The 26,767-nt window shown below is 40.4% G+C and overlaps 1 protein-coding gene across 2 annotated transcripts in view; it reads right to left on the bottom strand.

Moving 5' to 3' along the window:
- Window positions 1-21,108: 21,108 nt before the first annotated feature.
- The window catches only part of LAYN (layilin), a 35,112-nt gene continuing 29,453 nt past the window's right edge, over window positions 21,109-26,767 (bottom strand). For both annotated transcript variants that reach the window (XM_063608770.1, XM_055094823.2), the window contains one exon: window positions 21,109-21,288. In XM_063608770.1, coding sequence (XP_063464840.1) covers window positions 21,283-21,288 — 6 coding nt within the window. In that variant the 3' untranslated portion in view covers window positions 21,109-21,282. The remainder of the gene's footprint in view (window positions 21,289-26,767) is intronic.

Here is a 26,767-nt window from a genome sequence, read left to right as displayed (position 1 = left end):
AATTTTTTGAGGAACCTCCATACTGATTTCCATAATGCTGTACTGATTTACATTCCTACTAACAGTATACAAGAGTTCTGATTTCTCTATATCCTTGCCAACACTCATTATCTTTTTTTTTTTTTATAATAGCTGCACTAACAGGTGTGAGATGCTATCTCATTTTGGTTTTGATTTGCATTTCCCTGGTGATTAGTGATGTTGAGCACTTTTTCATATACCTAGTGGCCAATTGTGTATCTTCTTTGAAGAAATATCTATTCAAGTCCTTTGCTCATTTTAAAATCAGGTTATTTGTTGTTTTTTTTTCAGTTGAGTTGTAGGAGTTCTTTATATATTTTGGATATTAGGCTCTTATCACATAGATGGCTTGCACTTCTTTTTCTCTAATTCCATAGTTGCTTTTTCACTCTGTTGATTGTTTGCTGTGCAGAAGCTTTTTAGTTTAATGTAGTCCCACTTGTCTATTTTTGCTTTCATTGCCTGTACTTTTGATTCCATATCCAAGAAATCATTGCCAAGACCAATATCAAGATTTTCCCCTACATTTTTTTCTAGGTGTTTTATAATTTAAAGCCTTTCATCCATTTAAGTCTTTAATCCATTTTGAATTGATTTTCTATATACTAGTTTCATTACACTAGTTTCATTCTTTTGCATGTGAATATCCAGTTTTCACAGCACTATTTGTTGAAGAGACTATCCCTTCTTCATTTTGTATGGTTGGCACTCTTGTTGAAGATCAGTTGACCATATATGTGGAAGTTTATTTCTGGGCTTTCTATTTCTTTTCATTGGTCCGTATTTCTGTCTTTATGCCAGTACTATACTGTTTTAATTACTGTAGCTTTGTAATATATTTTGAAATTAGGAAGTGTGAGGCTCCCAGCTTTTTTCTTCTTGCTCAAGATTGGTTTGGCTATTCAGAGTCTTTTATGGTTACATATAAATATGCATTTTTTTTCAAGCACACATGGAGGATTCTCTAGGATAGATCACATGTTAGGTAACAAAACGAGTCTTAAAAATTTTAGGATGACTGAAATCATGCCAAATATTTTTTCTGACCACAAAGGAATGAAACTAGAAATCAGCAGAAGGAAAATTTAAAAATTCACAAATACACGGAAATTAAATAACACACTTCTGAACAATCAATGGGTCAAAGAAGAAATCAAAAGGGAAACCAGAGCCAGGTGTGGTATGTGCCTGTAATCCTTGCTACTTGGGAGGCCAAGGTGGAAGGATTGCTTGAGCTCAGGAATTCAAGGTCAGTCTGGGCAACATAGTGAGACCTCATCTCAAAAAAGGCAGGTGGGGAGGGGAATAAAAAATATCCTGAGACAAATGAAAATGAAAATACAACATGCCGGAACTTATGGGATGCAGCAAAACCAGTACTAAGAGGGAGGTCTTTAGCTAACCATGCCCTAGTTTGGTTTTAGCTGTGATGGATCTTCTCTAAATGAAAAATGTGTGACTCTCTAATTTTTTAAAAATAATTTCAAAATTTTTGTATCTTCTCCCAGATGACAACTTTTCTTAGGACCTTAAGTTTGAAAGGGATCTTAGAGAGTATCATATGAGTCCATCTTCCTATCTGAAACATAAATTTCTAAATATTTGATGGGTGACATTAAGCCTTGGTTTACTGCTTCATGCAGGAACCCAATCTATTGTGAGACAGTTGGCATCAATGGAAAGCACTTCCTTATTATTGGTTTCATATCTGCTTCTAACTTCTGCCTATAGATTTTAGTTCTTTTCTCTAGAGCAAGACATTACATACACACACACACACACACACACACTCACACACATTCTCTCATATTCTTTCTTCAGTTTTCCAGGCAAAAGATTCCCAACTTCACTGTCTAGCTGACTATTTTTACCCTTATATTTGTGCTTCTCTAGACACTAGTTTGTCAATGTCTCTCTTAAAATACTGTTCAAAAAACTGAACATAGTAGCCCAGGTGTAGTCTAAGCAGTACAAAATACTGGCCACTGACAAGTCGCTCCTTTGATCTGGACTCCATGTTCATATTAATTCAACCAAAAATTGGGCTAGTTGTCGTTTTAGTAGCCACATCCCACAGTTAAGACCAAGGCGAACTAAAACCCTTGGGTCTTTAAAAATAACAATTATTATTGTATTAAGTCACCCTTATAGTTTTCTTAGGCAATTGATTTTTTAAAAATATAAATGGAAATTCTGATAGTTAAAATGTCATCTTGTTGATTTTGCTCCTTGTTCCAGATAAAATAATCATTTTGATTCTTTGCTCGCCACCTATCATATTACCTAATTGTTAGTTTTCTAAGCTGTCCACAGATTCCACCAACATGTTTTCTATATTTTTATTGGAGTCATTGTACTTGGAGTCACTCCTAGTACAAATGTATGGCTCATAGTAGGTTCATGACTGTGGATTGGTAAACTGGTAAATAGGGCAAAGTCTGGGCCGCAGTCCTAGACCTGGCCACTAAACATCTTCCAGTTTAACTTCCATAATTTATTGGTCCACCTTCATTTGATTTTTTTTCTTTTTGTTGTTGTTGTTTTTACTTTTATTTTTTGAGACAAGGTCTTGCTATGTTGTCCAGGCTGGTCTCAAACTCTTAGGCTCAAGTAGTTCACCTGGCTCAGCCTCCTGAGTAGTTGGGACTACAGGCATGAGCCACTGTGTCTGATTTGGTTTTTCATATAACTCTGAGTTACAGGAAGATTCTATATTCATGCTTCTGGAAAAAGATTTTAAAGAAGGGTCAGGTGTGGTGGCTCACGCCTGTAATCCCAGCACCTTGGGAGGCTGAGGCAGGTTGTTCACTTGAGGTCAGGAGTTTGAGAGCAGCCTGGCCAACATGGTGTCTCTACTAAAAATACAAAAATTAGCCAGATGTGGTGGTGTGCACCTGTCGCCCCAGCTACTCTGGAGGCTGAGGCAGGAGGATCACCTGAGCCTGGGAGGCAGAGGTTGGAGTAAGCTGAAATCGCACCACTGCAATCCAGTCTGGGCGACCTAGCAAGACACTGTCTCAAAAAAAAAAAAAAAAAAAAGATTTTAAAGAGGCATCTTGACCTTCTAATACCAATAATTCAATGTGTAAGCTACTTAACTCTCACTTACTTTCCCCTTAGTTCATTCCTGTCTATTATTGGAGTATTTTACTAATCTTCCCACCTCTATTAGATCATGAATTTCTTTTAGGGTAAGGATCATATCTTAGTAATTTTTGAAATTCCAAAACTTTTTAGCAGAATTCAGCAAGTGCTGTTTAGTTTGACATTTATTGCATTCATGTGCTAGCCACCGTGGTAGACACATACAAACATAAGTCAGACACAGTCCTTGCCCTTGAGAATTTTTTGGTTTAGAGAGGGAGTTGTAAAATCCAACTGCTTAAGTGTGAACTTTGGCTCTGCTACTTACTAGCTGGTGACCTTGGGGAAATTACTTAACCTCTCTTTGCTTGAATTGCTGTTAAATAGTGCTAAATAATAGTGCCTACCTCAGAGGATTGTTGTGAAGAGGGTAGACACACAAACAATTTTAATGTAATGTGGTGAGAGCTAAGATGAGAGATTTGGACAGAGAGCTCAAAGGAGACACACTCAGCTCAATTTAAGGGTCTTCAGGGGAGGCTTCCAAAAGATGAAAGCTGAAAAGAATTATAAAGGCCTAGTAAGAGCCAGATGAAAAAAAATTGGATGAGCATTTGAAGAGAAAGAAACAGAATGAGCAATGGTCCCAAAAGTAGGAAGAGACATGGTATGTTCAGGTAACTATCATCAGTTGTGAACATCTAAACTCAGTGATGACAGTGTCCATAGATAAAACAGGAAGACACCTGAGACCAGGTCATGGGAGGCCTTCTCTGTCCCTTCAGCCAGATGGCTGCTCCTAAACCCCTCTGTAGAGAAATTCTGAAGTTGCAGCTGGGTAGGAAACTGCTGAAGTGATAAATTCCAATTGTGCCAGTGATAAGATGTGAGGAATGGAAGGGAGGGAGATGTTGAAGATTGCTCCCAGGTTGATGACTGGAGTGAACAGATGCAATCAGTTACTGAGAGTTTACCACATGCCATTCACTCTGCTGGGCACTGAACATACAAAGGTAGATAAAATATGGTCCCAGCCCTCAGGGAGCATATAATCCATTTCATTTAGATATTTAGCCCTTATTCCTCTAATTATTACAGCCTAATATATATAAGGATGTAATAAAAGACTGTTAAATAACTTGCAGAAATCAATACATATTATGTCTGTATGCTGGAGCCAAATGAATTGTGGTAGGAGTCAAATGTTTGCATTGCCATTTATGGGCTCTGGATACATAATTCTGGGGCTCAGAGGAGAAATCTAGGGTGAAAATAGAGAGATTGGTAGTACTGATAGTTGAAGTCAAGGATGTGAGTGGTGTCATTCAATGGGAGTATAAAGAGTGAAGGAGTCTGGGCTTGGTGGCGCATATCTTTAGTTCCAGCTACTCGGGAGGCTGAGGTGGGAGGGTCACTTGAGACGAGGAGTTCAAGGCAGCAATGGTCTATGATCATGCTACTGCACTCCAGTCTAGGTGACGTAGCGAGACCTCATCTCTTAAAGAAAATTTAAAAAAAAGGAGAAGGCAAAATCCTACAGTATTTATTCAGCACCACAGGAGTGGGCAAATAAAGAGAAGCATTCCCTCCCCACCAAAGAGTAGAGACCAGAGAAACAAGGAGAATGGATAAAGAGGGAAAAATACCTTAAAATCTAGGGAAAAGAGACCTTAAATGAGAATTTCAAGGTGGAAGGAGTACTTTCAGTCTCTGAAAAGATGTCAAGCAAGATGAAGATTGAAAGGAATTCACTGGATTTACTGACAAAGAGATAATTGATGATCTTTGCAGAGGGTTTCAGAGTACTGGGGGCGGAAGCCAAGCTAGAGTGGGAAGTGATGAAGAAAAATGAGTGTAGATCGTTCTTTCAAAAAATGTGTCTGTGAAGGAATGAAGATAGAAGAGGATGTAGAGTCAAGAGAAGTTTGGTGGTGAGTGTGTATGTGTGAGTGTGTGTGTGTGTGTGTGTGTGTTTTAACTGGTAGAGTTAAGCATTTCTGGAAAGAGCCAGAAGAGAGAAAGTTTGAAATAAAGGTGATTAGAGATAACCTATAGAGGACAAGGGAATCTACAACAGAAGAGACTCTTTAGTCAGGGGTAGACCCCTCCTTTACTCTGATATGGGTGGGAGAAGGAAGCAAGGGTAGCTTTGCTTGCTGGTAAGTGGGTAGTGCACAGTGCCGGAAGTTTAACCTTGGCATCTATTTCCTCTGTGAGGTAGGAAGCAGATATCTGCAGGGAGTGTGAGGATGGAGGAATAGGATGCTTTAGATGAGGGTGGAGGGATGGTAGGCTCAAAGGTCTGGAGTGAGCCAAGCATGTTGGTGCATGCCTGTAGTCCTAGCTGCTCAAGAAGCTGAGGCAGGAGGATCACTTGAGCCCAGGAGTTCGAGGCTATAGTAAGCTAGGATTATGCCACTATACTACAGCCTGGGTAACAGAGTGAGACCCTGTCTCTAAAAGAAAAAAAAAAGAGTCTGGAGCTTAAATTAGATGAGAGTGAGGGGGCATGAAAGACCTTGAGAAGGGATGTCCTATGCTGGCATATTTGTATTAGATATTGTTCTAGATGGTGATAAGACTCAGGAGATATCCTCAAGAAAGGGTGATTAAAGTGAGATGAAGGGGTCTGCCTCTTTCTCCACAATATTCCTAGTATCTAATACAATACCTGGTACATAGTAAGTCCTCAATATGTATTTGTTCAAAAACAAAAATTCATTATTTTCTACTTTCCAGTGTATTACTCCAATTTCACTCTTTTACATATTCATAATTGTAGTAAATGCTCTAAAAGAAAAGAACTTCTTCGGAGTCCTGATCTAGTCTGGGGTTGGGGGTCAATAAGTTTTCCTCAGGAAACAAAATTTAAGGGGAGATGGGAAGAATCAGCAGGAGACAGTGAGGAGATGAGATATGGAGGGAGCCTTACCAGGGACAAAATTTCTGAGTATCTTGAGGTGAGAAAAAGCTGCAAGTGTTCCAGCTGGGTAGTGATGGGGGAGGAGAGGGATGGGGCTGAAGGGGAGGGGGACCATATTATGTGAGGTCCAGTATGTGCTCATTCATGATGCGTGTTGTGACCCATGAGACTTGAAATGGGAAAAATTGACATAATTGTTGTTAGCTTATAAGCATTACTAGGAATTAATATTATGGAGATGTGATTCTACATAGTGAGATTTGAAAGCTGAAAGATTATATTTGCTAAAATATCTCCTCCAGCACACTGCTACTTCCCTTCTACATAGCCTTATTCCTTTGGATTAAACAAAGCAAATGTGGCAGTCTTCCAGAAGCCACTACTAAATTGTACTTAGTTTACCTGGAGAAAAAGCCTCTCCTTCGTCTCTGCTATTTCTGATTTTTTTCCATTAGCTTCATGGTTGGTGTCTTAGTTTGTTCTGGCTGCCATAACACAGTACCTTAGACTGAGTAATTTATAAGTAATAGAAATTTATTTCTCACAGCTGTGGAGGCTAAGTCCAAGGTCCAGGAGTCGGCAGATTCAGTGTCTGGTGAGGGCTTGCTCTCTGCCTCATAGACGTGCCTCTTGCTGCATCCTCATGGGGTGGAAGAAGGAGAGGGGTCTCTCTACAGCCTCTTTAATAAAGGCACTAACCTCATTCATGAGGGCTCCGCCCTCACCACCTCATCACCTCCCAAAGGCCCCATCTCTTAATATCATCACCTTGGGAGTTAGGTTTCAACACATGAATTTTGAGAGGACACATACATTCAGACCATAACAATTGGGTTAATTATGTATTTGCATAGGGGAGAGATAAGCTTCAATGAGTGGAATGTGAAGAAAGCAAAGAACAGAGCAGTAACCTTTGGGGCATGATAGGGATGGGAGGCTCAGATAGGTAAGCATTGTGAAGGAGATTTTAAATCTTGGGTTGTCTTAGTACAGCTAAGGTCCCAGGGGATACTCGTTTCACAATTTTGTCCAGTATGTAAACCCTAAACCCCCAATTATTTTTTTGGCCAAGATAAAGAATTAGCTGCATACCCCAAGATCAATCTTGGAGGAACTGTTTTGAATTGGTATTGTGTATTTCCATGTGTGTACTGTGTATATGTGGGGATGTGTGTGTATATCTGGATGTATATCTGTTGCCTGGGGCAGGAGACTTATGTGGAAATTAAAAGCAGAGGCTCAGACTGCTGATATAAGTGTCCACAAGGATAATGATCAGGACAGAACAGAAGCCAGAGTTTAGAAATAGAAAACTGGTGGGGATTGGATGACCTTGAGCATTTATTCTCCCACTGCACCACACCCTCCATCCCCTAGGGCTGGTGAATTACAATCCAGAAATGCCGTCTCTTCAGGCTGCTTCTCCTTGAGGGATAGAGGATAGTGTGAGTCTAAAGATAGGGCCCTGACCTGAAGAGTTGCTTGGTGGCGTGATACCCAGCCTAAGCAATTAATTATGATAGTCTGGTGCTTGGTGCCTGGATCTCTCCACCGTAGTGCTTGTCTCTTCCTCTCTCCTTGAGCTCACTGGATGTTGACACAGACTGTTTTTTTCCATTTTGAATGCTCAAACAGAATAGCTGATACCATCAGAGAAATATATACTCACAGGCCAAAGTAATGAGACATCTCAGGAGTACAGTTACTTCAAAATAAAGCAACAACTTGGATTATAGATGCCACCAGAAGCAAATATGTTAGATCAGATGGTTAACAAAATTAACAAATATAAAACAAGCATAATAAACAATGTTTATTGATCTAGTTTTGTTTTACTAATAACAGGATTTACTTTGAAAATCATATTTGGAAATAGTGCTATAGGATATAAAAATAGTGTGGGATTTGTTCAGAAATAAATATACGAAACTTTAAATTCAGAAACCAGACCCATGCATATATGTTTTTTTTTTTCTTTTTCTTTTCTTTCTTTCTTTTTTTTTTTTTGAGATGGAGTCTCACTCTATTACCCAGGCTGGAGTGCTGCTGCACAATCTCGGCTTACTGCAACCTCCGCCTCCCAGGTTCAAGTGATTCTTCTGCCTCAGCTTCCTGAGTAGCTAGGACTACAGGTGTGTGCCACCATGCCCAGCTAATTTTTGTATTTTTAGTAGAGATGGAGTTTCGCCATGTTGGCCAGGCTGGTCTCAAACTCCTGAGCTCAGGTGATCTACCAGCCTTGGCCTCCCAAAGTGCTGGGATTATAGACATGAGCCACTGCGCCTGACCATATATGGAATTTTGATATATGATAGAAGTGGTATGGCAGATCAATGGGGAAAGGAGGGACTATTCAATAAATGGACTTGTAAAAAATAGTTATCTAGGCCAGGTGCAGTGCCTCACACCTGCAATCCCAGCCCTTTGGGAGGATGAGATGGGTGGATCACTTGAGCCCAGGAATTCCAGACTAGCCTGGGCAACATAGTGAAACCCCATCTCTACAAAAAAATTAGCTGGGCATGGTGGCATGTGCCTGTGGTCCCAGCTACTTGGAAGGCTAAGGTGGGAGGATTGCTTGAGCCTGGGAGGTCAAGGCTGCAGTGAGCTGCGATTGCACCACTGCTCTCCAGCCTGAGCAACAAAGCAAGATCCAGTCTCAAAAAAAAAAATCTATATGGAAAAAATGACACTGATCCCTACCGCATACCATATATAAAAATAAACACATAAATTAAATACTTAAATGTTAAAAGTAAAATTTTATAAATTTTATTAGCAAATATATGTCTTTCTGACTTTGAGCTAGGGAAGTATTAAGGACACAAAAAAGCCTCCAACCATAAAAGAAAATATTAATGAATCTGATTATATTAAAATTAATAACTTCTGAAAATCAAATATGAGATCCATAAATGTGAGATTCAAGGAAGGGAAGGTAGAGAAATGAATTGAGGGGAAGCTCATAGGTGGTTGTATGATTGTTAATATTCTAATTCTTACATTGGGTGGTTGGCTTACAAGTATTCATATTTTTATTCATAATAAGCAAATATATAAATAAGTACATAAGTATATATAAATAAAAACAAAAGAGTGGCCAGGCACGGTGGCTCATGCCTGTAATCCCAGCACTTTGGGAGGCCGAGGCGGATGGATCACGAGGTCAGGAGATCAAGACCATCCTGGCTAACATGGTGAAACCCCGTCTCTACTAAAAATACAAAAAAATTAGCCGGGCATGCTTATAAGCTTATAATGCTTATAAGCGAACAACAATTATAAGTTGGAGGCGGAGCTTGCAGTGAGCCAGATTGCGCCACTGCACTCCAGCCTGGGCGACAGAGTGAGACTACATCTCAAAACAAACAAACAAACAAACAAAAAGGGGGCTAAGCTTGTACCAGTGAAAAACAGTGTTTCATGAATCAAAGATAATCTGTGCACTTGAGCAGAAAAACATCAACTATCCCAACCATATTTTGTTTTTACTATTAGTTATCATTAATCTACACAACAATCCTATTTTTGATTACTACTATAATCCCCTTTTTACAGATGGATCAAAGCTTAGTGAGTTAATGTAACTTGCTCAAGTCCATGAAGCTAGTATATGACAGAATCAAGAATTTGAAGTCTCATCTGTTTGACTCTAGGTCCTGGGTCTCAACAATTAGGTTTAGGCCCCCAGGCACTTAAGACCATTTTACTCACAAAGGTACCCACTAAGAGCAATTATTGCTGAGGATAACAATCTCTAGATATGTGAAGGTAAAAGTTGACCTAACATTTGAATGTTTTGCCACACAAAGTGTGCCTTAGCAACTTGAGGAATTTACATGTGTGTCATAATGGAAAAAACTGTGTTAAAATGAAGTCACACATATACCATTGAGTAATAAGAATCTGAATGCAAGAGAGCTCAAGTAAGAAATGTCATGCACTGTTGGATCAAGAGTGATTCACTCCTGGAGTCTGCACAATGTTCCTCTTCCATATGCCCACACAGGAATGTAAAGATATAAAGAGAACGTTCACAAACTTTTCTAGCAGTTGTAAATTTGCTACACACCTAATGAATTCTGCTTTGTGACCTCACTAAAGCACCTTTGTTTCTTAGTGCTTTAAAGAACATCAAATGTAAGTCCCATGCCCCCTCTACTGGTCAGCCTCATTTTGTCATAAATGTTTTTCTAAATAGGCATCCATCCATCCATCCATCCCTGTGAACAAAGATACTTATTTCTAGTGTCCTGAGTCTTTCTGGAGAGGAGAGTTGGCAGTGGGAAAGAGAGAGGAGTATATATATATTTTTTGTGTGTGAAGAAGATAAAATGTCACCAAAAATCTGGCTTGTGGGCAGGTGCCATATAACTGAACTTATACCATAACTTTGGAGGAATAAGATTGGAGGTGTGGAGATCAGTTTTAGAGGCAGCATCTGTAGCCTTTGCTTTATACCCAAAAGTAAAAATTAAAAATAATCTGTTAATTTTCTTCAATTCATCATCCAATTAAACTTATTAGGTACTCTCACAGAGGTCTGTCTTATTGTGTATCTCTCTATCCACTTCCCCTAAAAGTGGTGCTCTCCTCTCCTTCCTGTGTTTACATGTCAGATCTATTCATCAGAGTAAAATGAGGACTTTTGAGGGCAGAAATCACATTTAATTTTCTGTCAGGTTCAGCCCCCAACTCCCAAATAGTGCATACCACATGGTAAATAACAATTATGCTACTTAGCTACCCCTCTCAAATTGCCACATAAGAACAGAAAACATCCCCATTCAGTAGCCCAAGGAAATCCAAATCAAAAGGATAAAAGAAGATGCTGACCATGCACCAGAAGACTAAATACAGTAATTTTATTGTTGTGCCCATAATCACTATTTGACCAGAAACATTTCAGGATATGTTGATTCTCAGATGTTGGAGTTCAATGATCAGGTTCAGAAAACATCTATTAAAATGACTTCCCTTTTCCTCCACCTCTGAACCTCCAGATCCCTAAACACTGAAGAGGGCTAAACAATATGGTTCTTTTATTCTTTTCAACTCACATACTACTTGACCACAAAACCCTTACAGTAATATAGAAGCAACTTTGAGCATCAGGAAGTGAGACACGGGGCAGCCAGCTTCTATGGGCAAGGAGCCAGGAGCCCTGAGTTCTGCTCTTGGATCCACCATGTTGTAGCTAGCTAACCAGCGGAGAGTCACTTCGTTTTAGTTTGTGTCTCAGTTTCTGATATGGTCATGCTTTGTGTTCCCCCCCAAATCTTATCTTTGCAAATTATAATCTCCATCATCCCCATGTGTCAAGGGAGAGACCAAGTGGAGATAATTGGATGATGGGGGTGGTATCCCCCATGCTGTTCTTGTGATAGTGAGTGAGTTCTCAGGAGATCTGATGGGTTTTTTGTTGTTGTTGTTGTTGTTGTTTTGTTTTGTTTTATGAGATAGAGTCTCGCTTTGTCACCCTGGGCTGAAGCACAGTGGTGCAATCTCAGCTCACTGCAACCTCCACCTCCCAGGTTCAAGTGATTCTCCTGCCTCAGCCTCCCGAGTAGCTGGGACTGCATTTCACCATGTTGGCTATGCTGGTCTCGAACTCCTGACCTCAGGTGATCCGCCCACCTCAGCCTCCCAAAGTGCAGGGATTAGAGGTGTGAGCCACCGCACCTGACTGAGATCTGATGGTTTTATAAAGGGCTCTTCCCCCTTCGCTTGCTGTAAATTAGTCTCGGGCAGTTCTTAATAGCAGTATGAAATGGACTAATACAGTTTCCTTATTTGTAAAGTAGTAATAATCGTATCTGCTTTATATACTAACTTCACTGGGTAGGCAGGTAATATCTTGTAAACTCTGTATGCTCTCTGGAGCGGTAAGGGGTGGGGCTGGGGTGTCAAACCACTTTCCCTTTTCCATGATGCATTCATATTCTGAAGACTTCAGACTGTCCTCAGACTGGGACAAGTGAAAACTGCCTGGGTTTAGAAGGCCCTGCATATCACAAACCACCCACAACACCCCCACCCACACACACATTATTAAAGAGCACATGACCCCTCTCTCAGTTTGGCATTCAGCACTGACACAGCATGGCCATAAGCCTAAATGTCCACTCTTACCACTAACACTGGTTAGGCCCCAGGAAAACATTCTCCATATCTCTTGCCTTATGTCCTCAAAACAGCAGGTGGCTGCATCTGAATGCCATAAAGACTTGCAGGTTGGGCCTGGTGCGGTGGCTCATGCCTGTAATCCCAGCACTTTGGGAGGCTGAGGCAGTCAGATCACCTGAGGTCAGGAGTTCAAGACGAGCCTGGCCAACATGGTGAAACCCTGTCTCTACTAAAAATGGAAAAATTAGCTGGGCATGGCAGCACGTGCCTGTAATCCTCGCCACTCGGGAGGCTGAGGCAGGAGAATTGCTTGAACCCAGGAGGCGGAGGCTGCAGTGAGCCGAGATTGTGCCACTGCACTCCAGCCTTTTAAATAAATAAATATTAATAAACATTTATTATTAATAAATAGTAATAAATAAATAAAAATAAAGGCTTGCAGTCTGTGGTATCCCTATTTTAAAATTACAAATTTTAATGTATATTTTGCCTTTTAATTTTAATAGATGGTTTTGAATATTTTAGAAAAGATAACTTTTTAACAATATATGAAAAACAATTTCATATTAAAATTTTTAATATTTATATTATACTTTTGATAAAAATATAAAAATTTATACAGCTTGAATAGATGTATATTTTAATTTTAATCTTTTTTATCACTACTGTTGATAAAACACAAATTATTTGAAAATCTTGATTATTACAACTTAACTGGGCCAGGCATGGTGGCTCACACCTGTAATCCCAGCACTTTGGGAGGCTGAGTTGGGAGGATTGCTTGAGGCCAGGAATTCAAGACCAGCCTGGGAAACATAGCAAGACCTGATTTCTACAAAGAAATGTAAAAATAGCTGGGTGTAGTGGCACAAACCTGTGGTCCTAGCTACTCGGGAGGCTGAGGTGAGAGGATTGCTCGAGCCCAGGAGTTCAAGGCTACAGTGAGCTGTGATTGCACCACTGCACTCCAGCATGGGTGACAAAGTAAGACACTATCTCTTAAAAAAAAAAACCCAAACAACTAGTGATTTTGCTAAAATGAGAACAAAAAAAAAATAGATGCTTCATAAGTAGATAGAATGCAGATTTCTTTTAAAAAGGCAAACTACTTTTAAGAGTATGAATTCTACCTCAGAGCAATAGAAATCTATTATATAAGTGATTTCTCAATCTGGGTTTCTTAAATGGGGTTATAAGAGGTATATCATGATTTGGGAGGGGAAGGGATTTCTCAAAGCCCTTGTTAAACATACTGCATGTTCTGGAATATCAATTGCCCTTTTAGACTTCTGTTTCTTTAAGAAGAACAGAGTAGGTTGTGGGACTTGAACGAATATTTAAGATAAACACGGGAACTTTGGAAAAATTTTGCATTTCCCAATAATTTTGCTTTGGGTCACTTTCCCAGGGCTTTGAGTACACACCGGGGGGTGTGTGTGTGTGTGCGTGTGTGTGTGTGCGTGTGTGTGTGTGTGTGTGTGTGTGTTGTGTAGCTTTCATTCTTCTCTGTCAGTACTTCAGTGGAAAAGTTTAGGAAGCACTGGAAGAAATAATAAACAACTTACTAGGACAAGAGTTCAGATTAGTATGCCTACGAAAGAATTGAAAGAAGACAGTTCCTAATGGCCAGGCGCAGCGGCTCATACCTATTTGTAATCCCAGCACTTTGGGAGGTTGAGGTGGGCTTGATCCCAAGAGTTTGAAACCAGCCTGTGCAACATGGCAAAACCCCATCTCTACAAAAAAATACATAAATTAGCAGGACGTGGTGATGCATGCCTGTGGTCCCAGCTACTTGGGAGACTGAGGGAGGAGGATCTTTTGAGCCCAGGAGGTTGAGGTTGAGGCTGCAGTGAGGTGTGATCACACCAGTCACTGCACTCCAGCCTGAGCAACAGAGCAAGACCCTGACTAAAAAAAAAAAAGAGGGTTACCTTCATTTGAAAAGGCATTACACCATGTTGCCAGCTTAATTGATTGTTTTTGTGTATGCTACTAATGAGACCAAATCAATCATTCTGTCCCTGCATGGACTGGTTAATTGAGCTCTTTTTCTTTGCTAAGACGTCCCAACCTTGGCCAGCCTTGCTGGTGTGTAACTGCTTGGTCATTAGCAAGAGTGCAGGAGAGAATGTGAAGGCACAGCACAATCTAACAGTGCTTTGGAAAAACAACCAAACAGATGTTTCCACTAACAGTGGATCAGAAGCACTTCCTTCCTACAGATCTGTGCTCAGTTCTCTGCATACAGATCTGAGTTCTCAGTTCCACCAAGGTATACTGTGAAAAAGGAGTGAGTTTCATCTCCTTTTCTGTCCCTCTTTTCTCTATTTTCTTCTGCAGCATGGGAGAGTTAATACTAGAGAGAAGAGTCAGAGTGCTGAGGCAGGAAAAAAGAAACAAATATGAGGGGTTAGTGTCCTGATGCTGGTCCTGGTTAGGGCACTAAGTAGCTATGGACCTTAGATTAAGTCTGCTGAACTTTTCTAGGCCTCCTTTTCCTCATTTGTAAAATCAGAGTTTTGGTTTAGATGATCTCTTAGGTTCCTTCTAATTCCAATATTCTGGATTATTTTGAACATTTTCCTGCAAAGTTTTCCTTTACTTTTGTAACCCCCTAATATGCAAACTTAATGACATTCAAAAATGGTTTACTGAGGTGGCTCTCAGGAAACTTCTTAGGGTCAACAAGTTCCAAGCTTCTCAAAATAGAAGGACTATACCTTCTAAATAGAAGGATTATGTCAGAGTCCTGATTTTGAATTAGAAATATTGATATAATGAATGATGTGTATTAAAAAGATAATTTCCTAGTTCTCTCCCCTGAATAGGCCTAGAAACAGAGATCAAACTGGAGGCAACAAGCACTCCTAGCTCCCAGACAGAGATCTCTATTTACTAGTTTTCTCTAAAAGTAATCAAGACATGTAGCGGATGCTGTGGTTTGCCACCCAGATTCTCCATTCAGAACTGAGGCCTGGGATGCTGGGAACAGTGGTGGCTGTTGGCTGTCCCTGAATCACTCTCTGAGCATTGTCTTAAACCAAGGTTTCTTAGTCTCAGCACTATTGACATTTTGGACTGGATAATTCTTTGTTGTTGGGGACTGTTCTGTGCATTAGAAGATGTTTAGTAGAATCCCTGGCTTCTACCCACTAGACACCAGTAGCACCCTACCCATGGCTGTGACAACCAAAAATGTCTCCAGGCATTGCCAAATGTCTCTGGGGGACAAAGTGCCTTGATTGAGAACCACTGCCCTAACATGAAGAGAGTCACCTCACCCAGGGTTATACCATTCTCCCCAGAGGCAGCCCATATCTAATGACTGGTTAATGTGGATTATAAAGGTCAGGCTCTCTTGCCTCAAAGCAGGACATCTTACAGGGCTAGACCATCTCCAGTGTTCTGTGTGGAATTGGCTGTGACTGTACTGTGGTTCCACTGCTTTCTCTGCCCAGTCCTACTTTTGCCCCTCCCCCATAGGTGTTAATTCTAAGGGCAGTCCCTTAAATGCATGTAAATATTCAACTCAGAGTCAATTTCCCAGAAGAACCCAACTTGAGACAGGTCTTCTTAGAGAAATGGCTGATTCCAGGTTTGAAGCAGAGGATATGCCAGATAAACTTGGAACATCTTGTGATACCAGAAAGCAAGGAAGCAAGCTATGAAAGATTACTAGGATCATGTCAAAAGGACAGGAGTTAATTTACATACTCTTTTCTTGGCCACAGGTGTTCAAAGATGAACATCTGTAATGATTGATGCTTAAATTCATGACATAAAGATTTTTAAAAAGTCATTGGTCACTTTGAAGAATGCAAGGAACTACCTCTTAATTTTAAAAACTGGTAAATAAAATAAGCATTTTTTCCTGTCTTTCCTATATTGCCTATATCAGATAACCAAACAACTGATGAAGGGGAAGGCTCAAGTTAATAAAAAAGAAAGGATAGAAGTAGAATATCACCATTTTGCAGTCTTCAAAGAGGTAATGACCTCTTTCAAAGAAGCAATGATCATCAGTGGCTAAGAACAGCAGAAAAAGAAACAACTGGATATCATGGACCTCCTGCTAGACACCACCATAGTGCAGTGCTCTTGTGGGGAGTGTTGGGAGCAGTTCACAAGGCTGCCCTTGCTTCTGGCATCAACTGCAAGTTTGGGGATTCTCAAAACCACACTTAGTTTTGATAATTTGCTAGAAGGACTTGAAGTCACTAAAAGTTGTTATACTAATGGGTATGGTTTATCACAGCTAAAGGATACAGATTAAAGGTAGTCCGGGAAAAAAATCACATAAGGCAAAGTCTAGAAAAGTTCCAAATATGGATGTTCCAGTTATCTTCTCCCTGTGGAGTTGTATACACCATTACTTTCCCATTATCAATGTATGACAATATGCACAAATTATTGCCAAGCAGGGAAATTCACCTGAGCCTTCCTGTCCAGAGATTTATCTGGTTGGCTACCCACATGACTTCTCCATCTCCAGCCCCTCCAGAGCTGATTGCCGAGTATGTGTGACCCAAACCTCCCACTCTGTATCACACCATTACACTATCCAGTTTAACCAAGGCCTGCACACGAACAAAACCACTCCTATCATGAAATTCCAAGGGTTTAGAAATTACCTCCCCAAATACAGGGCAAAGGCCAGACCCCGTTTTGGACAAGATTAGAGTCTTTTCTACACATCTTGCAAAACAAACAAACAAAAAAGATTGAGCCTGAATCTAATTAAGCCTTTAGATTCAACTAACAATTTACAGGAAACAGGGATAAAGAACATTTTAAGTTACACCATAGCAAATTCAGGCCAATTGACCTGGTATCTTCAACAAAAAGTTGCAAGAGGAAAAAGGGGATGGAAGAGAAACCTATAAATTAAAGTAGAATTAAAATACATATTGCTCAGTTGCAATTTATTGAACCTTATTTGGATCCTGATTTAAATAATGAAGTTGAAAATGCTCAGAATTAGGGTAATGTGAACTCTGGTTGAATATTTTATGATGTTAAGGAATTAATTTTTGCATTAGATAATTGTTATGATCATGTTTAAAGATCAAAAAAGAATCTTTATCTTTTAGAGATTCTTATTGAAATATTTACAGATGAAATGAGATAATGTTTGGGATTTGCTTCAAAATAACCTGGGGATGAGTTGGTAGTGGGTGGGGTTTTGGATGGAATGAGACTGGCCATGTGCTGTAAGAAAACAAAAAAATTGGGTTGTATGTTAGTTCACATGTTCATGCTTTCCATTTTGAAAAATGTGAAATATATATGTGCTAGAGCCTGTGGGACTCAGGAGGCCTTCACTGAGCCTTGCTTTTCTGCTAAGGTACTTGTGTGCAATAGACTGTTCTTAGTTGCTCACCTCTCCATTTTCTCTGGGCCTTTGAGGGAGCAGATGTTGATTATTTCGGTTGAAAGCTGGAACTAGTATGCATAGTGGTTGAGGCCATACAGTTGTTGCAAAGAGATACAGATGCATACACAAGATAATGGATATGTTTTGTCTATTGATTTTTCTTAAATTTTTTTTTTTATAGAGATGGGGCCTATGTTGCCCAGGCTGGTCTCGAACTCATGGACTCAGTCCATCTGCTCATCTTGGCCTACCCAAAGTGCTGAGATCACTGGTGTGAGCCATTGCACCTGGCCCCATTTATATTTCAAGAGCAGCATTATAGTTCTACTAAGATGGTAAATTTAATGTGGATAAACATTACCTTGTAATATTCTGGTAAGATCAATATATTTTGAAGTTAAAATTTAAAGCCTCATGTTTGCCATTTAAGGATGTATATTTATTTTTGTATGTTTAACTGCATTTTGTATGTCTAAATAATGGAATATTAAATTTATTGAGAAAAGGGAACTTTAAGTGATAAGGAGGAGAAAGTCAAGTATTTCAGAAGAACATTGAGCTTTGAGTATACGACCTCAACTTGTTAATACTAACAAGTGTATTAGTCCACTTTCACACTGTTATAAAGAAATGCCTATGAGGCTGGGCGTGGTGGCTTACACCTGTAATCCCAGCACTTTGGGAGGCCAAGGCAGGTGGATCACCTGAGCTCAGGAGTTCAAGACCAGCCTGGGCAACATGGCGAAACCCCATCTCTACAAAAAATACATAAATTAGTCAGGCATGGTAGCATGCGCCTGTAGTCCCAGCTACTCAGGAGGCTGACCAGGAGAATCACTTGAACCCGGGAGGTGGACATTGCGGTGAGCTGAGATTGCGCCACTGTACTCCAGCCTGGGTGACAGAGCGAGACCCTGTCTTGGAAAACAAAACAAAACAAAAAACAAAAACAAAAGAAAGAAAAAGAAATGGAAATGCCTGAGACTGGGTAATTTATAAAGGAAAGAGGTTTAATTGACTAACAGTTCCATGTGGTCGTGGAGGCCTCAGGAAACTCACAATCCGGGCAGAAGGGGAAGCAGGCACCTTCTTTACAAGGTGGTAGGAGGGAGAGAAGTGCTGCAAAGGGGGAACTTCCAAACACCTATAAAACCATCAGCTCTCATGAGAACTCTCTCACTATCACGAGAACACCATGGGGGAACCACCCCCGTGATCCAATCACCTCCCAGCAGGTCCTTCCCTCAACGCAAGAGGATTACAATTTGAGATGAGATTTGGGTGGGGACATAGAACCTAACCATATCACAAGAAATAACAAAAAGTTTTTCTGTGTGCAACTAGCAGAGATTCCAGGTATCACTAAAATATACTTATTTGAAGCCTGATAACATTTTGTCTGATTTTTAAATCATTCGCTGAAATAATTTTTAAACAAACTCTACTTCTGAAAAGACTACAATTCCTAATATTGTTACACACTACTGTGTATTTTCACCATAACAAAGATTGTAACCATTTCGCATGTTTAGGCACTTATGATTTATACTCCCATCTTGTCTCCTTTGACAATTTTTTTTTCCTCGAGATTGAGTCTCACTCTGTTGCCCAGGCTGAAGTGCAATGGCGTGATCTCAGCTCACTGCAACCTCTGCCTCCCAGGTTTAAGAGATTCTCCTGCCTCAGCCTCCTGAGTAGCTGGGATTACAGGCGCCTGCCACCACACCCAGCTAATTTTTGTATTTTTAGTAGAGACGGGGTTTCGCCATGTTGGCCAGGCTCGTCTCAAACTCCTGACCTCGTGATCTGCCCGCCTCAGCCTCCCAAAGTGTTGGGATTACAGGCGTGAGCCACCGCGCCTGGCCGACAACTTTTTAGACTGGCTTTTCTCATATTCTGAATAGTAGAACTGTTAATATATCTTTTACAACCAAACTGTCTTTGAGGTTTCTTTCTTAGACAACACCAAAGTTTATTTTCTCATTTTGTAAAAGGAGGGGTGCCGGAAGTCATTGAATATACTTGGAATTCTCTGTATTTGTGACGGCATTTGCCAAGCCCATAGTATAGGAACAGTTGGCAAACCAACTTCCCTAGGTCAATTATATACAAAAATATACAAAGCATGTTATTAATATTTGGTCAATTATATACAAAGCATGTTATTAATATTAAAATGAACATGTTTCAGCAATTGTAGTCTTTCAGGACAGATAGAGCATACTCAAGGTAATGTGTGAAGACTGGCACAATAACTGTCGGCAAGACTTATTCAACGTTTCTGTTTTAAAATACTTGTGTCAATTGGTTACCAAAAAATACACATTGGGATAAGTTAAAAAGTCCTGGAGATCTGTCAATGCCTTTGTTGTCTATAGGATGTTACTACTTTTGGAGCAATTGTTGATTAAATCCTTTAAAAATACTTGTACATTATGTCTCATTTTTCTTATTGTAGATACTGTTAATTATTATAGTAAATTAACCCAAGCCATTCAGTCTTGTCGTCAACAGGTAGTTTCTTCTTTTCCTTTGCAATTATCTAAACACCCTTGATATTAATCAATAAATCAATAATGGAGTCTCTGGAAGAAACATCAAAGGGATCATAACCTCAGCAATGGCCTCAAATAGGTTCTTTTAACTATTGACACTAAATGGAACAGATTCATGGACACAGGCTTTCCAGTATAAGCTGACACTGTCACCTGAAGCCCATGGTTGGACTGTGTGACTGAGCATTTCTAGGACCTTTTATTTAGTCTAAAAGCAGATGACTTTGTGATAGTAGGGCTACTTAAACCAAGATCAGAAAACAAGAATTAATGATGCAGGATGGAAAGAAATTAAGATGAAAATTCACTTGGGGCTAATCTATATTCTGTTTGGCAAATGAGAACAACACCCCTTTTCTTTCTTCTTGATCTATCACTAATTCTCGATTTAATAAACCCTGTACAAAGTGGAACAAAACATTCTTTAAATGGTATCTCATTACAACTGATGTCTCAGAATTCAGAAAAAAAATCTATAAAATATCTTAGGGTATAGATTATAAGTGAATAAATAAGACAAAAGTCTAAGAAAAATGATTCTGAGAAAGAGTGACACACATTGATTGGCTTGTCTATAAAACTGCATGTAACAGTGGTTATTATTGAAGTGCCATTTGTTGCTTCACTTTATTTTTTATGACCATGTCATTATTTACATAGGGTCAGTACACCTCTGTCTTGGGATATGGTTAAAGAAAATTTGTCACAGTTACCATGTAAGAAATGTCACATTTTAAAACAAGTCTGACTTAATGAGGCATGACAAGCTGACTTTAAGAAACAGGGACTGGGCCGGGCGCGGTGGCTCACGCATGTAATCTCAGCACTTTGAGAGGCTGAGGCAGGAGAATGGCTTGAACCCAGGAGGTAGAGGTTGCAGTGAGCCAAAATTGCACCATTGCACTCCAGCCTCAAGAGCAAAACTCCATCCCCCCTCACCTCCCCCCCCTCCAAAAAAAAGACACAGGGACTGTACTTGATATGTGGAAATGATGCCCACAACATCCTCCCAGGAAACTTACCTTGTACCTGCTCTCTGGCTAGTGAAATCTCAGCCTTACAGTTAGTAAAGAATGCCACTTGCTGACATAGCAGGAACATTGACAGACTTGGGGACCTCAGAGAAGGAAGGACGTCCTAGTTATGTAGTTCTTGAGGAAAAGCTTGGTCCAGGCAAACTGGATGCCTTTTTTCTCCTAGACCTAGAAAGGACAAGCTGATTGAGAACAGCAATTCAAAATCATCTGCGAAACTGATGTGATCAAAATCTGACTAGGGGCTTTGTGAAGCCTCTAGACAGAATTTAATTCTCCAATCCTTCGTATTTTAAGGCTTTAATTTTTAAAACCATACAGCAAAGAAATCTCCTAGTGTTAATCCACACCTTTTGTAGCAACTATATAAATTTAATTGGTCAAAGAGAAAAACCCATCAAGTTAATAATATGGATCAGAACATTTCTGAACAAACCCGTGTAGTCAAATTATCTACACTTCTGGCAGCCCCTGGCCAGAGGGAGGGGCTAAGGAAGCATGAATGATATCTTGCCTTGCTGCCATCTTCACTTAGCACATTATATAGCAGTCACACACAAAACAAAAAACCCATCCCTGCCCCCTCAAAACCCCAAACACTTGACTTTCTTAAAAATACTAAAACAGGCAGAAACACCCTAACACTTTTCTCTAAATGAAGACCATGCCCTTTTTGTAATCTGCTACCCTAATGCAAACAATTTAATTCCTGATTGAATGGCGTGAACCCAGGAAGCAGAGGTTGCAGCGAGCCGAGACTGCACCACTGCACTCCAGCCTGGGCGACAGAGCGACTCTGTCTCAAAAAAAATAAAAAAAAAAATTAATTCCTGATTTTGCAATATTAATATCAACATATAGGTGATAACCTTTGCAGATAGTGTAGTCATGTGAGGAACAGACTAACTGTACACTTGGTAACCTCTTGTGTTTTTCTCTAAAAGCCTGCTGTGTTCTTTGTTTAGATAGCCCAGTTGTTCTGAAGTATGATCTGCCTTACAGAATAGTGAAAGTAGAAATTATTTTCTTAATAGTTTTGTGTCTGAGTTCTCCTTTCACAATTGATAGTTGTCAAAGCTGGGTGAACGGTACTTCAGATCCTTTTAATCTTCTCTATAATTTTGTATATATTCTTAAATTTCCACAATAAAAAATTAAAATTGTATATCAGGGCTATGCTATGTATCAAAGAGATATTGTCAGTGCTTTCCTATAAAGACACAAGACTTAGTCTAATTTTAACTAGTTTCCTAACTTAAAGGCTGTATTGAGGCTGTATTCAGTTTTAAAGCACGTGCAGCTAGTAGACATGACGAACCATCCCAAAGATAGTACTGCAGTTGGCAGCCTAGGAGCAAGGAAAGGTATCTTGTGTGGTTGTGTAGCTGGTGTTTTCTGACCTCACTAGTGAGGTTAGAGTCCTCAATGTTAAGCAGCAATGAAGGGAGCCAGAGTTTCCATGTTATTTGCTGCATTCAGCGTGCATGTCAAAAATAGATCCAAAAGCTATGGCAACTGAAAAATATTTGTTTTAATCAGTGTTTGGGAAACAAATGCTGGTATTTGGCTTCAGGGTTGGCTTCTTCAGCACCGATATTGGCAGATCCAATTCACAATAAAGTCCTACAGCACTTCTGTTTTTTTTTTAAATCCCATATGGACTTAATCTGTAAAACCTCCTGGCACATTTGCACGTTTTGGTTTCCTGGGAGGTTCCCGTGGATTTGTTTAACTCTGGTATCATGATTCTTTACTGTATGTTCCCTTGAAGTATAGGAAGAAAGAACACACTTGTTACATTTTTGTCATTTATATATTTAACAAATATTTATTGATCTCCTATTGTGTGCAAGGCACTATTCTAGGCATTCTGGAAAGATACAAAAATGAATCAGGCAAATATGGTGATTTCAATTTACTTTCAACCCAATAAGGAAGACAAATTGTGGGCCAGGCATTGAATTAGGTGCTGGGGGTGCAGAGGTGAACAAAGTTCCTGACTTCACGTTGCTCCTTGAAATTAAGACAGATAAATACAGGGGTTAGAGAAGGGCTAATGGAGAAAATAACCTTGCAGCCAAGCTGTAAAAGGCAAATCAGAGTTCAGACAAAGCAGAATGGGGCAGAAGGTATACTGTAAGAAAGGGAGCAGCAGATACACATAGGGGTCCTGGGATGGAAAATAGCCTGTGTCCAGTTTATTTGAAGATCCAGTTTCTTTGCAGAGTCTTAGAATGGACTGGACTTTGGAGATAGAGTTATAGGAACCAAACTCATAATAGTGGGGTTTTTTTTTGTTTTGTTTTGTTTTTGAGACGGGAGTTTTGCTCTTGTTGCCCAGGCTGGAGTGCAGCAGTGCAATCTCAGTTCACTACAACCTCCGCCTCCCTGGTTCAAGTGATTCTTCTGCCTCAGCCTCCCAAGTAGCTGGGATTAGAGGCACCCACCACCAAGCCCAGCTAATTTTTGTATTTTAGTAGAGACAGGTTTCACCATGTTGGCCAGGCTGGTCTCTAACTCCTGACCTCAGGTGATCCACCCGCCTTGGCCTCCAAAAGTGCTGGGATTACAGATGTGAGTCACTGCGCCTGGGCTCATAGTGGTGTCTATAATGAAATAAGTATCATGCAGACCAAAGCACCTATGTCCTATATCCTTTTGTATTGTTAGATCTATGCAAGAAGCTTATTTATGTTTATAACATTGCCTTTGCAATCTTGCATCAGAATTGGGGGCTAGTTGCATGATTCAGAGGTTCCTGGTCTGTGATTGCTGATGCATGCATCTCTGCAATACACAGGGCGCTACCATTGGGAATAGATTGGCTAAAATTTGAGGGCCTTGTCCCTTAAGTAGTGTTGGAGGTACACATTGATTGCCATATTTTTTGTTTTTTTGTGACTCCCTACACTTGAATGTCTCCTTATAACTTTCAGGATTGTATCAGTTAGGGTCTTGTCAGAAAACGGAATTCATTTCGGATGGTTCAGAGGAAGAGAAGAGACTTTAATGAAAGTACCACTTGCAGATATATGGATAGGGTTAAGGAAGCAAACTATGGATGAGTTTGTTAGCAGCAGTAGGAAGCTGTTACCACACTAGAAGGGGACAAGAAGAAAAAGTAGAGTTACTGGATTATAGTGAGAGCTAGAGAAAGGGCCAACTGGTGGAGACTGAACTGCAGAGGGTGCAACTACTGCTATTGATATGAAAGGAAAGCAGAAGCAATACCATAACCTTTCTTTCACTCCTCCTTCCCACAGCGGACCTGCTGGAGCCTCTCTTGCCCAAATCGTACAGGAAACCATCTGGCAAGGGAGCTGGGTGATGCAGTCTGCAGGGGTCATCCTGCTAGGGCACAGAGCAGGTCAGAGTAGGATAGAAAATGGATGTGGGCAGGGATTTGGTGAGAGACGGCAAATAACGAATAATCAGCCTGGGCTGAAGTCCAAATTCCTCAGCAAGGCTTATGAATCATTTACTATCAAGCTCCTTGTAGCCCCTTCCGTCTTGTCCCCCTCACCCTTTGCCACTCACCCACCCAACACTCCCAGCTCAATCATGCTGAACTGTTTGAAATTCTGCATAGGTGCCACATTCTCACTTTGGGCATCCCCTCCTCCAGGAAGTATCTGCATCCTGGGCTCGCCCATATCCCTATCACAGCCCTATCATCATGTAAGTCATTGATGTTAATCTGGGTTTTTACTATATAACTGCCATGAGGGTAGAAGCTGTATCTTATTCACCATTGCACATACCCACTGTCAAGCACAGTAACTGTCATTTAGCAGGTGCTCAGTACGTATTTGTTGATTCACTGAATAGACACATGAATACCATTTACTCTGCAGCAACTACAGACCTAAGCCAAGATTCACCTGAGGGTCATGCTCAGATGTCTTGGAGACACTTTTTCAGTTGCAAGTCATTGTCCATGTACAAATGGATTTCCATGGTTAAATTCTCATATGGCCCCTTTATTTCTAGGTCCTAGGGTATTTTCTGCTGTTGTTTCATACCCTTCCTATAAACAAAACATACTGAGAACCACGAGAAAGGCAGGAACAGGCCAAGATCTAAAGGACTTTGGAAGAGGAAAGAGGCTTTAAGGAGGATGTGGCACTTAATTGAGTCTTCACAGATGGGTAGGATGTGTCACATAAAGAAGTGAGGAAAGGACACTCCAGGCTGAGGAAAGAGGACAAGCGGAGACAGCAATGGGAAAATGCATGCTGAGTTTGTGGGAGAGCGAGTCTTGACTGGCATTACAGGAGTGGTAGTAAGGTTAGGTAGTTGGACCAGATCATCGAGGCCACTGGATGCTGGATTAAGGAGTTTGAACTGAATTCTGTAGACAGCAAGGAGTCACTGATGGTTTTAGATCAGCAGGAAGATGCTGGGACATCTGTCCATTTAGGAGATGCATTATAACCTTATAAATGGCCACCTTGTACCTATTCTTGTACCTATTACTAAAGTGATTGCCTATAAATCCAAAGGGCAGATGGGGCTGGCTTCATGTCTCATGCTCTCTCCTTCGCCTGGTTTCTCTGCTCATTCCCTTGGCAGCACATAATGGATGACACATCTTTGTATCTAGGAGCAGATTCTTAAAATTTATGAGGTGATAAGGATTTGTTGTTTTCGTGGGCATCTATCAACATAGGAAACATTCACCATTACGTTTAGTAGAAAAGCAGGAAATTATGAAGTTAGCTTGGCTTGGGCAGCGGTGGGGGGACGGGGGCGGGACACAGAGAAAAGACAGATTGGTAGAAAAAAAGAGCTGATCCCAAGATGCTGAGAACTTATTGGTTGTTCAATGGCTCACTGACCCTGAAAAAGCCATTTGGAGCAAGCTCCTTTCTAGAAATAAAGAGGTGGGAAAACGTAATCTCTTCCAAAAGGGAGGCCAGTTTCTTTCTCGAAAACAAAACAGAACAGAACAGTCTTTCAAAAACATGGGCTGGCTAGTTGTTTTCTAGAGCAGAGCAACTTCGTAGAATGTAAATATTTATGTTGGATCTCTCTGTATGGGACTTCATGAAATAAACAATATTTGATAGAAAGTGACTCAATCTTTGCATTTTCCTTTATGTCTGATTATTTTGTAGACACTTTTAAGAAGCACTGATTTCTGTGAAGAGATTCTAGACTGAATATTTCTAGTAGTAAAATAAGGAAAAGAAATCGAAAGGCAGTTAGGAGGGTGGAAAATTAATGCTGGTGGCACTTGCCAGGAAAGGTTTTTGTCTCAATTTAATGCAATTATTGATTGCCAGTTAAGTGCAAGCCACTGCCCTAAGAGCTGGGGGTCACAACAATGAATAGGAGGTGGTTCCTGCATTTGGGTGGCCCAGAGGAAAGAAGTGAATTCTAAGGTGCGTTCGACTGTGAAGGATCCCATGGTAAAGTGTATGCTGCAGGCTGTGGGAGAAAACAAGAGTGGGCAAGTTTTGTCCAGGGGCTTGGGGAACCTTCCATGGGCTGCTGGGACTTTCAAAAAGCTCTTGGCCGGGCAAAGTGGAGGAGGTAGGACATCAGGTTCCTCCTTGTGCGTGCTAGTTGCCTCTGTCATGTCCCCTTGTGAGAGCAAGTAATGCACAGTGACATTTATTTCCAGCTCTGCTTCCCCAGTTGAATT

The sequence above is a fragment of the Pan paniscus genome, chromosome 9, assembly GCF_029289425.2.
Source record: "Pan paniscus chromosome 9, NHGRI_mPanPan1-v2.0_pri, whole genome shotgun sequence".
Taxonomy (NCBI): Eukaryota; Metazoa; Chordata; class Mammalia; order Primates; family Hominidae; genus Pan; species Pan paniscus.
This window is presented reverse-complemented; position numbering and strand designations above follow the sequence as displayed.